The 16,141-nt window shown below is 34.9% G+C and overlaps 2 protein-coding genes across 3 annotated transcripts in view; one reads left to right on the forward strand and one right to left on the reverse strand.

Annotated features, from left to right (window-relative positions):
• The first annotated feature begins 2,256 nt into the window (after positions 1-2,256).
• Positions 2,257-14,367, forward strand: gdpd4b (glycerophosphodiester phosphodiesterase domain containing 4b). The gene is made up of 16 exons (XM_073824709.1): positions 2,257-2,447; positions 3,143-3,345; positions 5,961-6,064; positions 6,790-6,883; positions 7,441-7,500; positions 7,573-7,671; positions 7,762-7,855; positions 7,966-8,111; positions 9,506-9,588; positions 9,678-9,828; positions 9,916-10,140; positions 10,216-10,373; positions 12,867-13,014; positions 13,100-13,182; positions 13,297-13,376; positions 13,492-14,367. The coding sequence occupies exons 2-16, from the start codon at positions 3,163-3,165 to the stop codon at positions 13,554-13,556; spliced, it is 1,773 nt and encodes a 590-aa protein (XP_073680810.1). The 5' UTR covers positions 2,257-2,447; positions 3,143-3,162; the 3' UTR covers positions 13,557-14,367.
• A 493-nt stretch (positions 14,368-14,860) lies between these two features.
• myo7ab (myosin VIIAb) overlaps positions 14,861-16,141 on the reverse strand; it is a 47,823-nt gene continuing 46,542 nt past the window's right edge. For both annotated transcript variants that reach the window (XM_073825247.1, XM_073825246.1), the window contains exon 47: positions 14,861-15,697. In XM_073825247.1, the coding sequence (XP_073681348.1) occupies positions 15,605-15,697 (93 nt within the window). In that variant the 3' untranslated portion in view covers positions 14,861-15,604. The remainder of the gene's footprint in view (positions 15,698-16,141) is intronic.

A 16,141-nucleotide genomic window follows, 5' to 3' on the forward strand; every position in this document is an offset into this window, starting at 1 on the left:
CATTAATTTCTATAATATAGTGTACAATGTAACAAAAGCTTTTTATTTTAGATAAATGCTGATCTTTGGATCTTTCTATTTAGAATCCTGAAAAATGTGCTTAACTGGTTTAAATATTGATAATAATAATAAAAATGTTTCTTGAGCAGCAAATCAGCATATTAGAATAATTTCTGAAGGATCATGTGACACTGAAGACTGGAGTAATGATGCTGAAAATTTTGCTTTGATCACAGGAATAAATTTGAATGATAAAAAACCCACCAAATAAATAAAATAAGTTATCAAAATCTTCAAAAAATAAGCAGTACAAACTGTGTCCGCTGTAGTTGTGAAACCACACCCACTTGCAGGAAAACTGCCGCCTCTCTGAATTGTCAAATACCACTACAACCATAATGGATAACCAAGCTGTTTCATAAATTATCGCAACCAGATAATATGCTTTTATAGACGAAGGCATAGCTAGCTAGCAAACTTTTGAGCTGGCGAAGCACTCATGCTAATGCACTCCAGTTATAGTAATAGGGAAGGGCCCATGCTCAGTGGCTCCAGTGCGTCATCAAGACATGATTTTAGCCCCGCTCAAAAAAATCCTGAATGCAAAAATGGTGAAAAACAGTTTAACGGTCTAACTCCACAATTCAGTACTACACAGTTAAAAGGATAGTTTACCCAAAAATAAAAATTCTGTCATTAATTACCGTCATGTCCTTCCAAACCCTCAAGGCCTTTGTTTATCTTCGGAACAGAAATTAATACATTTTTATGAAATCTGAGAGCTTTCTAACCCTGTATAGACAGCAACGCAACTGAAATGTTCATAGGCCCAAAAAACCTAGAAAGGACATTGGTAAAACAGTCCATGTGACATCAGTGATTCAACTGCAATTTTACGAAGCTACGAGAATACTTTTTGTGCACATAGAAAACAAAAATAACAAAATGAAATGGGAACATTTCAGTTGTGCTGTTGTCTATGCAGGGTCAGAAAGCTCTCAGATGTCATCAAAAATATTTTAATTTGTGTTCTAAAGATGAACAAAGGTCTTACAGGTTTGGAACAACATGAGGGTGAGTAATTAATGACAGAATTTTCATGTTTGGATAAACTCCCTGCTGAAAAAAAACACAGCTAAAACCAGCCTAGGCTGGTTGGCTGGTCTTAGCTGGTTTAAGCTGGAAATAGCTGGTTTTAGCTGGTTTCCCAGCTTGGCCAGGCTGGTTTTAGCTAGATGTTTCCGAGCCTGACCTGCTAAGACCAGCTGGCCAGGCTGAAAAGGTGTCCAAAACCCCTCTAAACCAGCCTGCTGACCAGCTAAAACCAGGCTGGTTTAGAGGGGTTTTGGACACTTTTTCAGCCTGGCCAAGCTGGTCTTAGCAGGTCTTACCAGGCTAAAACTAGTCAACAAGCCTAGGCAGGTTTTAGCTGTGTTTTTTTCACATAACATAACATAACATAACATAACATAACATAACATAACATAACATAACATAACATAACATAACATAACATAACATAACATAACATAACAACATATTTTCAGCGATAAATTTCTAACATTTATTATGTGTTTAGAAACAATTCTGCGCTGTAGCCATCTTCTGCCTATCTTCTTCTTGTATCTTCTTCGTTCATGCTTCAAAGGAAAACTTGAGCAAAGAATTCAAAGTGTCAAACAAAGTAGGCGGGTGTAAATTTCCAGAAGGCAAGCTCTCTCATTCTAAAAACTTCTTGATGTTGGAGAGATAGTGGTACCTTGAATAACTGCCAACAGGATAGACCAGTCTTTGCCAATGACTGAACTACATTGAACGAAAACTACATAGTTTATAACTCTGCTCTACCCCTTTAAACTTAATTCTTCCAGTAGCCTGTTGCATTTGAAAGGTGATTTATAGGATTGCTATTTGTTACTCAGGAGTTTCTCATTTTATTTAGAGCTGCACTGTGCTTGTGTTTCAAATACTTATGTTGCATTCGATTTCCTCATAATACGCTAAACCAATATATTAGCTCATTAACAGTTTTGCTCATTATTTTTTTACATATTGATATAAATGTGTCTCCATCAGTAGTTTCAACCGTTTTCGTCAAGACTAGTAAACGACCTTTCAAAAATCTACGTGCGCTTTGAGAGTGCAAAGCGGCCCCTCTTGTCATGCAAATTCAATTACATTTAACAGACTCTGACGCACAATTACACTAACATTCAGCAGCGCAGTAATACAACCCCACGCAGTAAAAATCCACTCTAGAGCTCGATATTTTTTTCACGCTCTCATTGCTCATAACCGCAGCACCACACAGTACGTCGGCTGGCAACAGACCAGGGATGAATCTACGGGAGGTATTTCCTTTCACTTGAAAAAAGCGGACAGCACACGGACGGAGACACCGGCGCGTTTGCTTCTGACGTGTCGGCGACCCCGGCTTCAGTTATTCGGTGAGATAATGGGCTACTTATCCTTGGCGCCCACAGAACATCATTTTGAAACGATTATCATACTGAGAAGAGCGATTATGTAAAGTAAACAAGTTTGTTGGCTATTGTCACGGTATTTCCTCCTTTCTGTGGACTGAAAGAACATGAACAGATGTGGGATATGTGGGTTATTTGTGCATCGCTTTATGAATAACGTACTTTTTCTGTTTAAAGGCTACAAAGCTGGTGCCTTCAATATTTGTAATCTATTTCTTTTCAGTTGCTATTAAGACATTACTGTATAGTATTAGCTAGAGTAAACAAATAATCTCTAAAGAATACAAAAGCTGACGGTGCTAGCTAGTGTTAGCCAATCAGAAAACAGAAGGGAACTCTGTCAAAGTGAACGAATGGTAATTAATATTTATATTATAGAGTTTAATTATTTAGTAAAAAGCCATCATTATTAGTTGTTTTTGTCTAGGATGAGGGTCAGTCAAGTGTTGTATAATCAGCCTTGCATGTAATTAAATTAAATTAAATTGAATTAAAATTGTACAATACACTGGCATCAAGTATAGCCTAGCTAACAGTAACATTTTATAATATGCCACAGATTTTTAGTAACATCATCTCAATGTTTTACAACTTTGCAATGCAAACTGTGTAAAATTATTAAGAGATTAATGTAATTATATTTTTTCATACATTGACAGAACCCTTATTCATCTCGCCTATGGACACGACACAGACTGAGCTAACCCAGCTAAAGTTGGGTAAGCTGAAAGTGGCACGCCAGAAGTTGCTACAACGTTATGAGCACCAGCCCTTTGTCTCCTGTCTAGCTGGACTCTATGGCTGCCAGTGGAGGCATTACCAGCTCACACGATCTCAGCCCGGACACTGCTGCTGCTCTAAGGTGCTCTCACTTGAACTTGTAATCAAATCAATCAAATCAAACTTGTATTTGAATATTTTTTTAAATGCAATTTATTCCTGTGATCAAAGCTACATTTTCAGCATCATTACTCAAAACTTTAATGTCACATGATCCTTCAGAAATCATTCTAATATTTATTATCAATATTTAAAACAGTTGAATACATTTTTTTTCACGATTCTTTGATGAATAGAAAGATCCAAAGATCAGCGTTAATCTGAAATAAATTTTGTAACAATATACACTATACCAAGCTTGGAGTCAGTATTTTTGGGAAAGAAATGATAGAAATTAATACTTTTATTTAGCAAGGATTCTTTTATATTGATCAAAAGTAATGGTAAAGACATTTATAATGTTACAAAAAATTTCTATTTCAGATAAATGCTATTCTTCTGAACTGTATATTTATCCAAAAAACCTGAAAAAAAATCTACTCAGCTGTTTTCAACATAATAATAATAAGAAATGTTTTTGAGCAGTAAATCAGAATATTAAAATGATTTCTGAAGGATCACGATGGAGTAATGATGCTAAAAATTCAGCTTTGAAATCACAGGAATAAATTACATTTTAAAATATATTCAAATAGAAATCAGTTATTTTAAATAGTAAAATATTTCAAAATGTTGTTTTTGCTGTACTTTGGATCAAATAAATGCAGGCTTGGTGAGCAGAAAAGACTTCTGTAAAAAGCATTATAAATCTTACTGTTCAAAAACTTTTGTCTGGTATTGAATATAAACGTCACGGTAAGAGGAAATATACACAAATGCAAAAGATCACTTTGCTTTTTCCTCACAGAACTTCCCTACTACTGTATGAGGTTTTGTGTCCTTATACACCCATATGTGATTATTACAGTAATATTTAGGTCAGTTTGAAAATGCAGTGATAGTAACAGGGTTTCCGCGGGGTCTTAAAAAGTCTTAAAAAGTCTAAAATTTAAAAATCAAAATTTTAGGCCTTAAAAAGTCTTAAATTCGCTGTTCTAGGTCTTAAATAATTTTACACAGGTCTTATTTTTCCGATGTCCATGTAATGCTACCTCTAATGCTCATTTAAATTCTCTTTTTGTTGTTTCCGTGGTGTTGTAGTTCTTTATTTCACTATTCCAAATATAATTTGCTGTATTTAAACTACGAATGAGACCAACATGCAATAGCCAATCAGCTTTCTGTTATTGGCGCGAGTCTCTCTCGGATTGTACCGCAGAAGTAAAATGGATTTAACTTTTTAGCTATGGGGAAGTGCAAGTTTAGCGATACTTAGCTTGAAAAAACTGAATATAGGGCTTGGCTAAGGCCAGTTGCTAACTGTAGATTTTTTTCCTCCCTCTGTGGAAGTTACTGCGTCTTCAGACAGAATAGTAGCAGAATACAGGTCAAACTACCTTTTTCTCTATATAATGTTTTCAATAATAATAATGAATATAGGTCGAGCTAGCTGACCGCCAGCCTTCGAGATAACGTTACTTTTAAAATATAATTTTTTTTTTTTTTTTTTACTTGCCCGACCGAACATACCGCCTGATTAAAACTGAAGTGACAAAAACAACTAGCGAAGCATCGAAAGGCAAGAAAGATTCATATTTTAATACATTCAACGTAAACAGAAATTGATAATGGATAGTGTATTTCTGGTCTATTTGTGACATACTTTATTTTAACAGCACTCTAAAGAAACACAGTGAGGTAACGTAAAAATTTAAAACGTATAGTTTATTTATAACATGATGTAGTTCAGTAATATACCAAGTGAGCTTTTTGCTGAATATTCTCACAATTACAAATGTTACATTCATTTTAGCTCAATAAACAAGTAGTTAGTCAAGTAGTTACTTACACATAAGACAACATATTTTCACCGTTTTGTTCTGTTTCACCAACGAAAATAGTTCCAAGCAAGGATCGCAGCAGAAGCATTCTCCTAGCAATGATTCAGTGTTTTGCGCGAATCAGTCGAAATAACTCGCTCATGAAGTGACTTACCGCCACCTGCTGGTAATTTAGTGTGTTTAAAAGTATGCCTCCACACCCAACATTTCTAATTTATATATTTATAAATCAATAAATGTATTTAAACATTAATCTCACTTTTATTTTTGCAGTATAAATTGTGTAATCTCACTGCTAACAGCCATTTAGAATTTATTGATAAATTCATAAAATAAATTTATATCAAATATTGAGATTTAAGATGTAAAAGCTAATAGAGCACTGATGAAAATATTGCTTCAGAAATTTTTTTTACATCAGATATTTCTAGTGGTACTTTTATGGGGATATTTTGTGTGGAATAGTATCTGCTGATATGAAAAGTTCACTGTATATCGTAGTAATAAATTTAATTTATGACAGCCATGAAATTGTTTACTTTTTACATTAAACACATTAAATATTACATATATGCATGTAATATAATGTCTATTTCCGTTACAGGTTTAGGTCTTAAATTTCATATAAGGTGGTATTAAAAAGGTCTTAAAAAGTCTTAAATTTCACTTGTTCATATCTGCAGAAACCCTGTAGTAAGCCAGATATTCATGTGTTATATAATGGCTTAAAAAGGCTTAACTGTCTTTAATCTTGCAGCTGGAGTGTGGCAGTTTTGCTCTGATCGTTCTGACCTTTTGTCTCAGTCTGGTGTTCCTGTACTTTTGGAGTGAAGCACGGAACGACTACAATGACTTTGACTGGTTTGTGTCATACATAAAAGATACATTTTTAATGTTTCATTGACTTCCAATGTCATTTCATTTAAAGGGATAGGTTCACCTAAAAATGAAAACTCTGTCATTAATTACTTACCCTCATATTGTTCCAAACCTGTAAGGCCTTTATTCATCTTAGGAACACAAATGAAGATATTTTTGATGAAATCCGAAAGCTTTCGGACACATTCAAGGCCCAGAAAAGCAGTAAGGAGCCAGGGTACTCTCATGAATGTGTCTAAGACTGGCACAGAAGAAAGGAAATTGTTAAATAAAGTCATTATTTTTTATTTCTATGTGCACAATATGTATTCTTGTAGCTTCATAACATTAAGGTTCATCCACTGATGTCAAATGGACTATTTTAACAATGTTCTTACTATCTTTCTAGTCCTTGAACGTGTCAGTTGTGTTGCTGTCTATGCAGGGTCAGAAAGCTCTCGGATTTCATCAAAAATATCTTAATTTGTGTTCTAAAGACGAACAAAGGTCTTACATGTTTAGAATGACATAAGGGTGAGTAATTAATGACAGAATTGTCATTTTTAGATTAACTATCCCTTTAAATAAAGTTGTTTTCAATCCAGAATATATTTTAACTGTTAAATAGACAGAACGACAATGCCACATGTTAATTTTTTAAAGATCTCTCAAGTTAGGTGACTTAACTGGAATAAATTAAAGTAATATTTTTTCTGCTTTGCCTCCAGGTTTAATTTTGGTAATCTGGGCTTCTGGTTTCCATGGTCCATAGTTTTGTTGATTCTTGCTGTTTTTTTGTTCACTTATGTTGCTGTTCTGCTGGTATGTGCTTTAAGTACTGTATATTCATTCTCATAACCACACAGTTAAGAAATCACTATTATAGATTGCTAAGATATTTTTTTCACCCAAAAATGAAAATTCTGTCATTAATTACTCACCCTCATGTCGTTCCAAACCTGTAAGACCTTTGTTCATCTTCGAAACTCAAATTAAGGCATTTTTGATAAAATTTGAGAGCTTTTTAGCCCAAGGCCCAGAAACATACCAAAAACATCAACAAAATAGTCATAGTTTGGTATGTTTTTGGGCCTTGAGCGTTGTAGGACCCTTGCTGTCTATGGAGGATCAGAAATCTCATGGATTTTATCAAAAATATCTTAATTTCTGTAGATGAACGAAGGTCTTATGGGTTTGGAACGACATGAAAGTGAGTAATTAATGACAGACTTTTCATTTTTGTGTGAACTATTTGATTAAATGTACTTATCATATCATTGTTGTCAATGTGGTTTTCTTTTGCTTTTACGCTTAAAGTCTCCATAGAAAGTTACTAGAAGGTCTGTCTGATAAGTATAAAAATGTGTTTACATTCACAGCTGCTGGCACTGTGTCTTCTCTCAGAAGGCCAGAGGTTATATTTACATTGGTGCCACAAGGTAATTTCATCCACATCTTGGCTGAGTAACTGAAAGTCTGAGTCTGAGAATTGATGGGATCTCTTTTGATAGATCGGGATCTCAGTGACTTTGATTCTCTCCATTGTGGCCTCATCTGTTCTCACAGATTTATGGAGCAAAGAATGGATGACTGTACTTTTATCTTTTCAGGCATGTTTATTATCAAATCGTATACCTATATGCTATTAATATTGGAGCACACAACTGTGGCATTTAATGCTCTCCATTCCCTTTTGATAGGTAACTGCTCCATATCTACACATAGGTGGTGTAGTTTTCATGACTCTGTTATCTTGGCCAATAGCGTTGCATGTCTTCCGTATCAATATGAGAGGTAAGAATCCGTTTTTCTGCATAATATATTTCTTTCTTTCACTCTGATGCATTTTAAGTTACAGAAAGTACATATTCTTATGGTGAATTCTCTGCCTGTGTCTGTTTCAGTGAGACGGATGGCCATCATGGTGCTGTATATAACTGTTCTAGTGACTCTATACCTGGTTCCTCTGGGCATGTACTCTCCCTGCATTAAAGAGAGGAGCAGTCTGGGATCAGCTCCAGCTTTAATTGGACACAGGGGAGCACCAATGGTACACTTCGTTATTCTTCTTAGGCTTTTCAGGTTCAAGCACACCTTTGAATATTAAATTTTTTTTGTTAAAATACTTTGTTCATTGCTAGTTACTAGGTCAGACACCCCAGATGGCACCACTAGGCTGAAAAAAATAGTTATCACCATACTTTTCAGTTTAATTAATTGCATGAGGAATTGAAAAAAATCATGTTGTTTAAATATGCAAATTAGGAATTATCTAAATATGTGCCAATTTACATCTAAAGTCATAAGTTTACACACTCCTTGCAGAATCTGCAAAATGTAAATTATTCTACCAAAATAAGAGTGATCATGCAAAATATGCATGTTATTTTTTATTTAGTACTGACCTCAGTAAGATATATCACATAAAAGACGTTCACATATAGTCCACAAGAGAAAATAATAGTTGAATTTATAAAAATGACCCTGTTCAAAAGTTTACATACACTTGATTCTTAATACTGTGTTGTTACCTGAATGATCCACAGCTGTTTTTTTATTTATAGTTGTTCATGAGTCCCTTGTTTGTCCTGAACAGTTAAACTGTCTGCTGTTCTTCAGAAAAATTCTACAGGTCTCACAAATTCTTTTATTTCTCAGGATTTTTATGTATTTGAGCCCTTTCCAACAATGACTGTATGATTTTGAGATCCATCTTTTCAAACTGAGAACAACTGAGGGACTCATATGCAACTATTACACAAGGTTCAAATGCTCACTGATGCTCCAGAAGGAAACACGATGCATTAAGAGCCAGGGGGTGAAAACTTTTGAATGGAATAAGGTTGTTTTGCCAAAATATCATATTTTTTTACAGATAACAAGTGTATGCAAACTTTTGAACAGGGTAATTTTTATAAATTCATTTATAAATTCAATTATTTTCTCTTGTGGACTACATGTAAATGTCTTTTATGTGAAATATCTTACTTCGGTCAGTACTAAATAAAAAAGAACATGCATTTTGTATGATCACTCTTATTTTGGTAAATTTGAGTAAACAGCTTTTAAAGATATATATTGTAACTAAAATCTACAGATGCAAAAGGATAAAGTGCAATAAAATAAACACATTTTGCACGTTTTAATTCTAGTAGTGTGAAAAAAAAAACATGTTATGAAAAGCTAAACAGACCAATACAGGCTTTTTAATTTACAAGCGTGCCATGGTCATTCTTTCAAGTTTTCTTTGATAGACCAAAATCTCATAACTGACCAGTGCTTGAAAAAACAATGTTTTTGCTTTTAGTGTCTCGGCTTAATGTGATAATGTGACTCGGAGTTTAACATTTCTCAAACAATTACATTAACACTGTAGCAGTACAGGATTGCAGTGTACCATTTTCAGATTGAAAAAAGCAACTTGTTTGTTGTATCTTCTCTCAGCTTGCCCCTGAAAACACCTACATGTCTTTTGAGAAGGCATTGGCAGCTGGAGCTGATGGTCTGGAGACTGATGTCACTATCAGGTCACTTCTTTAACTCCAAAGAAAGTCTATTTTACTAATAGTGGATCTGTATAAGTCCTTAATAACATTGTCTTTTTCTTTTGCTGCAGTTATGATGGAGTTCCTTTCCTCATGCACGATAAGAACCTACGCAGGACAACTAATGTAAACGACGTGTTTCCAAACTGGACGCACACCTCACCTGCCATGTTTACGTGGAGAGAGCTGCAGAGTCTCAATGCTGGATCCTGGTTCTTCTCTGTAAGTCTGCAGGATGATTTTTTTACTCCTGAAAAGCTGGTTGTTATCTAACACTAAACAACGATTATTTTAATATTTCCTGCTCAGCAAGACCCTTTTGGAACAGCTTCGTCTCTGAGCGCAGACGAGCATTTGCAAGCTCAGAATCAGTCCGTGTGCACACTAAGGGACTTCCTAGATCTGGCTGCTCAACATGGGAAACTAGTGATCTTTGATCTGTATCGACCACCCAGGGGTCACCCTTATAGAGATGCATGGATATCCCGCACCCTGGATGTCATCCAGAACGAGTCGTCCATTCACTCCAGTCAGGTGTGTCTTTTCTTAAAGTTTTAAAAGTTACTCTTTTGTGTAGATTGTGGTCTTTATGAAGTTTGTTGTACCTAGGTATTGTGGTTGCCTCCAGAGCTCAGAGAGCTTGTACAAGAAATCGACCCAGAGTTCCAACAGACGACAGCTGAACAAGCATCAGTGGAGGACCTTCAGCTCAGACACATATCCAGACTCAACATCCATTACAGTTCCATGTCAGAGAAAGAAATCAGGTTCAGTAGATCAGCTAAAATTAAAAAATATATAATTTTATAAACTGATATGAATTCATTTTAGCTGATATTTTTTTATTTTAGTTGATTTTAGTTTTTTGTAAGATCAGCTGGTTTTAGCTAGGTTTTTTCCCCCCTAAAATCAGCTGGTTTTAGCGGTTTCTTGTTAAATCAGGCAGTTTTAGCTGTTTTTTTAAGCTGGTTTTCATTAAATGAACTGGTTTTTTTTGTTGCTAAATCAACTAGTTTTACCTGGTTTTTGCTAAATCCGCTGGTTTTATTTAGCTGTTTTTGTTAAATCAGCTTGTTTTAGCTGGTTTCAACCTCTTGTCAGTTAAATTAACTGGGCCCGTATCCCTAAAGAATTTTTGTGCAAAAAGTGGCTCCTAGCGGCCAATTTCTAAGAAAATTCTCAGAGTCATGACGTTTTCTTAGAATTTCCCCTAAAAGTGACACGAAAATCCCAGTTAATATAAAAGCTATTCCTCAAGATTCCTAGCGCTTAAAAGGGCTCCTAAGGCAAGATCTGCTAAGAGCAGGGAAGAGGACTTTTAGTGGCTTAGGAGTTCCCCTAAGCAGCTGCACAAAATGGCCAACAGAGGAGGCAGGAGAGATGTCCTGCAAACACTGGATGACAGGGAATTATTGAGACTCTACAGATTGGATCGTGCAGGAATCATGTTTGTGGTGGATCTCCTTAGAGATGCAATTACTTCACCAACTCGACGCCACAACGCTATTACACCGGAGAAGAAAGTAATCACAGACAAAAAGCTGAGCCGTGTTACCCTCGTTAAGACCACACTGAGTTGTAACGTTGCAATTTCTACTTCATTAAGGACAGCCCCTTGAGATAGGCCATCTTGTTTTCAATGGGGTCCATATGGGAGTGAAAGTACAAAATATGCCAGCTAGGATATTAATATGAGCAAATAAGACACGAATCATTATTTGAACAGGGTGTAATGAGCTTAAGTTTTCACATATTTTAGATTCTAATGTTAGGCTATAACCCCTACAGCTTACTATTCATTTTCCAGATATTTTCTTGAATGTGAAATATTATTTACAATTACAGTCTGCATAAGATTAGAGTGTATAATTATGTTTATTGATTTGAGGGTACATCCTTTGCTCATTATCACCAAAAGTTCATTTTCATCAAACTTGTAGGATCAACCAATCACGGCTTTTGAAATGATGACTCATACCTAGCAACGGGGTCAACCACACCTCCTCACTAAGATAGGATTTTCCATCCATTCCTTGCTCAGAGTTCACTGAAAATGTTCTGGAATCACTTCTAAGCTAAAACTCCTGGCAAGGAATTTTTAGGTTAAGTTAGGAGCTCTCTGAGAGGATTCTCTGAATCTTTAGGGATACGGGCCCTGGTTTTCAGCTATTTTTTGCTAAATCAACTGGTTTTACATGATTATTGTTTAAACAGCTGGTTTTAGTTGTTTCTTGTTAAATCAGCCAGTTTTAGTTGTTTTCAGGCTGGTTTTTGTTAAATGAACTGGTTTTAGGTGGGTTTAGCTGGGTTTTTTTGCTAAATCAACTGGTTTTAACCTATTATTAGCTGGTTTTTGTTAAATCAGCTGGTTTGAGCTGTTTTAAGCTGGTTGACGTTAAATTAACTGGTTTTAGGTTGGTTTAACAATTTTTTTTCCGAAATCAACAGTTTTTAGTTTTTTCTTGTTAAATCTGCCAGTTTTAGCAGTTTTTCATTAAATAAACTGGTTTTAAGTGGGTTTAGCTTTTTTGTAAAACCAACCGGTTTTAACAGATTTTTAGCTGTTTTTTCCTAAATCAGCTGTTTTAGCTGGTTTTTAGCTGCCAACTTAAAGTCTGTAGAGCCAACTTAAAGGTAATCTTTTTTTTTTTTTTTTTTTCCATTTATGCATACTGTATTTGCATTTTTATATTCATACAATTGATAAATTGTATTAGCCTGGATGCATTAAATTGATTAAAACTGATAACAATTGAAAGTAAATACATTTATAATAAATTGTAAACAATGTCACAATATTACTGTTTTTGATCTATCTAAATGCATCCTATATAACCACCTTTTAAGTCAAATAATTAAAGATTTAAATAGTTCACACAAGAAATGAAAATTTGCTGTAAATTTACTGACCCTCAGGCCATCCAAAATGTAGATAAGTTTATCAGAAAACTTCAATTAAAATTACATCGCTTGCTCACCGATGGATCCTCTGCTGTGAAAGGGTACCGTCAGAATGAGAGTGTGTATTTGTAAGAAAAAAAATCCATCATTGAGGTGTTTCAACTTTTAAACCATCACTTCTGGACAAAATCCAAAATCCATAATAAAAACACCTGCTCCAGTTTAAAAGTCCGTTCCCTGTTGTCCTCTCGCATCAAAACCCACTGACATATTTGTTTAGAACTGTTCTGGACTTGTTTTAGAACGTTTTTTTCACTTGTAAAAGTACTTAATCTATGCATATTTCTCTTCTGATTCAGAAAATACGCTGCTGCTAACATCAGCACTAACCTGTATGTGATCAGCGAGCCATGGCTGTATTCTCTGGCCTGGTGTGCAGGGGCTCATTCTGTCGCCACTAATGCTGTTCACATCCTCAAGAGCCTGCAAAGACCACTCTTTCTAATGGTAAATGACAAACATCTACAGACATCACAGATTATTTCATTCTGTTTTTGGACTCTTCTTCTTCTTTTCTCTCTGTCTCTCACAGACGCCAGATGAGTACAGGCTAATGTGGATTCTTACTGACATTGCTTCCCTTAGTCTTGTCGTGATTACCTTTGTGTTTCACTGGTGAGTCCAAGCACAGAATTAACCACATCTCACTGTGACAGTGAACATGTAGCTGCAATGCAAAAATCACACTGTACTCAATAAAAAAGGCTGTTAATGCTGATGTATTTGCAGGTGGAGGGAGCGTGGGTTGGCTCTCAGCGTGGACAGCAGTTCGGTACTCGAAAATGGGTCCTACAGACAGTTCAGGACAGGTAAGAAGCACCTCTTAAGTCAATTATTTAAATAATTAATTTTTGGCTGAGCTATTCCTTTAATCTGAATCTTCAAGGCAATTATGCTGATCATGTTTGACATTTTCTTGAACAGAGGTGAATGATGTGTGGTCTTTATCCAACATGAGTGCCTCTGACAAGCAGGAACCATCTCTTTGAACTGCCTGATGAAGGATGTTGGTTCATATTTAACCCCTTGTATTAAAAAATCTCTAACTGATGTTCAGTTAAGCCAGTATAAACCACTGTTTATGTGGTACATTGAAATCACCCTTACATTTTATAAATTGTAAGTGAGCTGTCCTCATGTGACATGATGGGATACATATAGTTAACAAATGCTAAATTCTAGTGACTAATCTTGCACCTCAGACTTTATATTGTCATTTGAGTTATTGGCTTTCACAAGCCCCAGGTTTTATCGATGCTACTGTAAAGGTTTCTATTTCAAGCCTGAATGGAAATATTTGTCATGTCGATGAAACTGATGTTTCTTTCACTGAAATATTAGTGGATCCATTGGTTTTATGTTTTATCTTAAGTGATATTTAAAACCAATGTCATGGTTTTGGCTGAATCATTACTTCTAGACAGAAGCGTAACTGTGTTAGAATCTAAGAGCTCATAAATCATTTTTGTACAAATGTTTTGTCCTTTCAGTCTTGTTCTAATTTAATACAGGCCTGATTTAGTATCACATTTAAGCTTTCCTTTTACTGCAATATGATCCATGCCTGTCTGGAATTGTTATGTGCTGAATTTGTGAGTTTTCAGTTTTTAAACATTTAGATATGGTCTTATAGCCCTTTCCTGACTTGTGAGCAGCCACAATGCGCAGCCGCAGGTCCTCAGTGAGCTCCTTTGTGTTAGCCATAACTGTCCACAAACCAACAGCAGAGAGCTTCTGTTTTTCACCTGTTGAGTTGATTAAAACAGCTGTTCCCAATGAATCAGGGTAATTAGGATGCTTTAGAACAGCTTGGACTATTTGGAATGGTATAGAACTTTGGATTTTCCTATGGACTGTGACAGTTTGCAAAGGGTATGAATAATTTTGGACATGCCACTTTTTGTTCAAATGTAAATAAAAGCTGAGAAATATTTTTTTTTCCACAATGATGCCTCTTGTACATCGTCTTATTATCTTTTGGGAGAAGCCTGTGTCATTTCTAGTTGAATAAAAGTAACTTTAAGTCAGAATTTGCCAGGGGTATGAATAATTTCGGGCTTGACTGTATACATATATATATATCTCACAAAAATATTTTTTTTATATATATACACACACACACACATACATAAAATGTCTCTCTCTATATATATCTATATATGATAAAAACATAAATGTAAAAATTTAAATATCAATAACTACTATAATAATATAAACAATATTAAAATAACACTGACTATGACAAATGTGTCATGAAACTCATTAAAATAGCCAAGCTATTTCATACGTTATTGTTTTATTTATAAACAGCAACTTTCAACACAAGAAAATTGGAATTGACCAGAATTACGAACTACAAATACATACATTCTAAAAAAATAATAATAATAAAAGAATAAATAAATTGGACAATGCCTAAAGATTTAGCCTAAATATCTTGTGTAGAAATTATAATTGTAGTCTTATAACTGATCATTTTAATTTACATTTTAATACGCATCTCTGAAATACCTGGTCAAGCATTTATTACAAAGGTAATAAAGAAATATTATTCAGAAAACTTAGATTTAATTAAATTTAGTTGTCATTGAGTTAAAATGACATTAATGTACCATTTCAATAAGTGGTGCCCTAGAGGAAATCCTGCAACATGTCCATATCTTTATAATGCATTTAATTGGCAAAATGAGATGTGCAAATCATTCACAAATTAAATATCTGAAATCATGAATTTGATCTTAATAGACTTTAAATTTGGTATCCGTGTAAAAACCATACGAAGCCTAAAACTTAAAAGGCAACAGTTTTTTTTTCAGACTGTCAATTTATCATGTTCTTCATTGACAATAAAAGACTGAGAAATGCTATAAAATAAATTAAACTCACAATTTACAATTAAGGCTCCAGTATGAAAAAGTAACAGCACTAAAAGCAGATTCAGTTTATCGTCATGTATCAAAATTATGAATCTAGAATATAGTGAGAACTGAGTCTGTGTGCTTATAAATATACAGTGCACTATTACAAGTCTTTGATGTTACTTGTCATTTACACGTGAACTGCGCTGCTTGGTCATTGTCGTCAACATCTGACTGATGTAAGATGTGAGAAGATCATCCATCTTGTATCCCTGTGAACGGTAAGGAAAGTCAGCTGGTAAAGTAAGCCACACAGCAAAGTATGATTATAAGTCTTTAAAGGGGTCATCAGATGCAAAATTCACTTTAACATGTTGTTTGAACATAAACGTGTTGGCAGTGTGTACACATCCACCCTATAATGATAAAAATACACACAGCGTTTTTTTTTTGAATCCCTATCAATTATTCACCCTTTTTCAAATCAAGCCATTCTCAGATACTTGGCTGTGTGACGTCACACAGACCAAGGCCGCTCCCACGATTGTTGATTGACCCACGATCTACATTCATGCGTCTATGTTTGCGCAAATCATTTGTAATGCAGCAGAGATGGGCGGGGTGAGCAGAGCTCATTAGCATTTAAAGAGACATGTACCAAAGTGCCTCACTGTGAACAAAGCTATTTTTAACATGGTAAAAAGGGTGTTGTTTTA

The sequence above is a fragment of the Garra rufa genome, chromosome 19 (genome assembly GCF_049309525.1).
Source record: "Garra rufa chromosome 19, GarRuf1.0, whole genome shotgun sequence".
NCBI classification, from domain to species: Eukaryota; Metazoa; Chordata; class Actinopteri; order Cypriniformes; family Cyprinidae; genus Garra; species Garra rufa.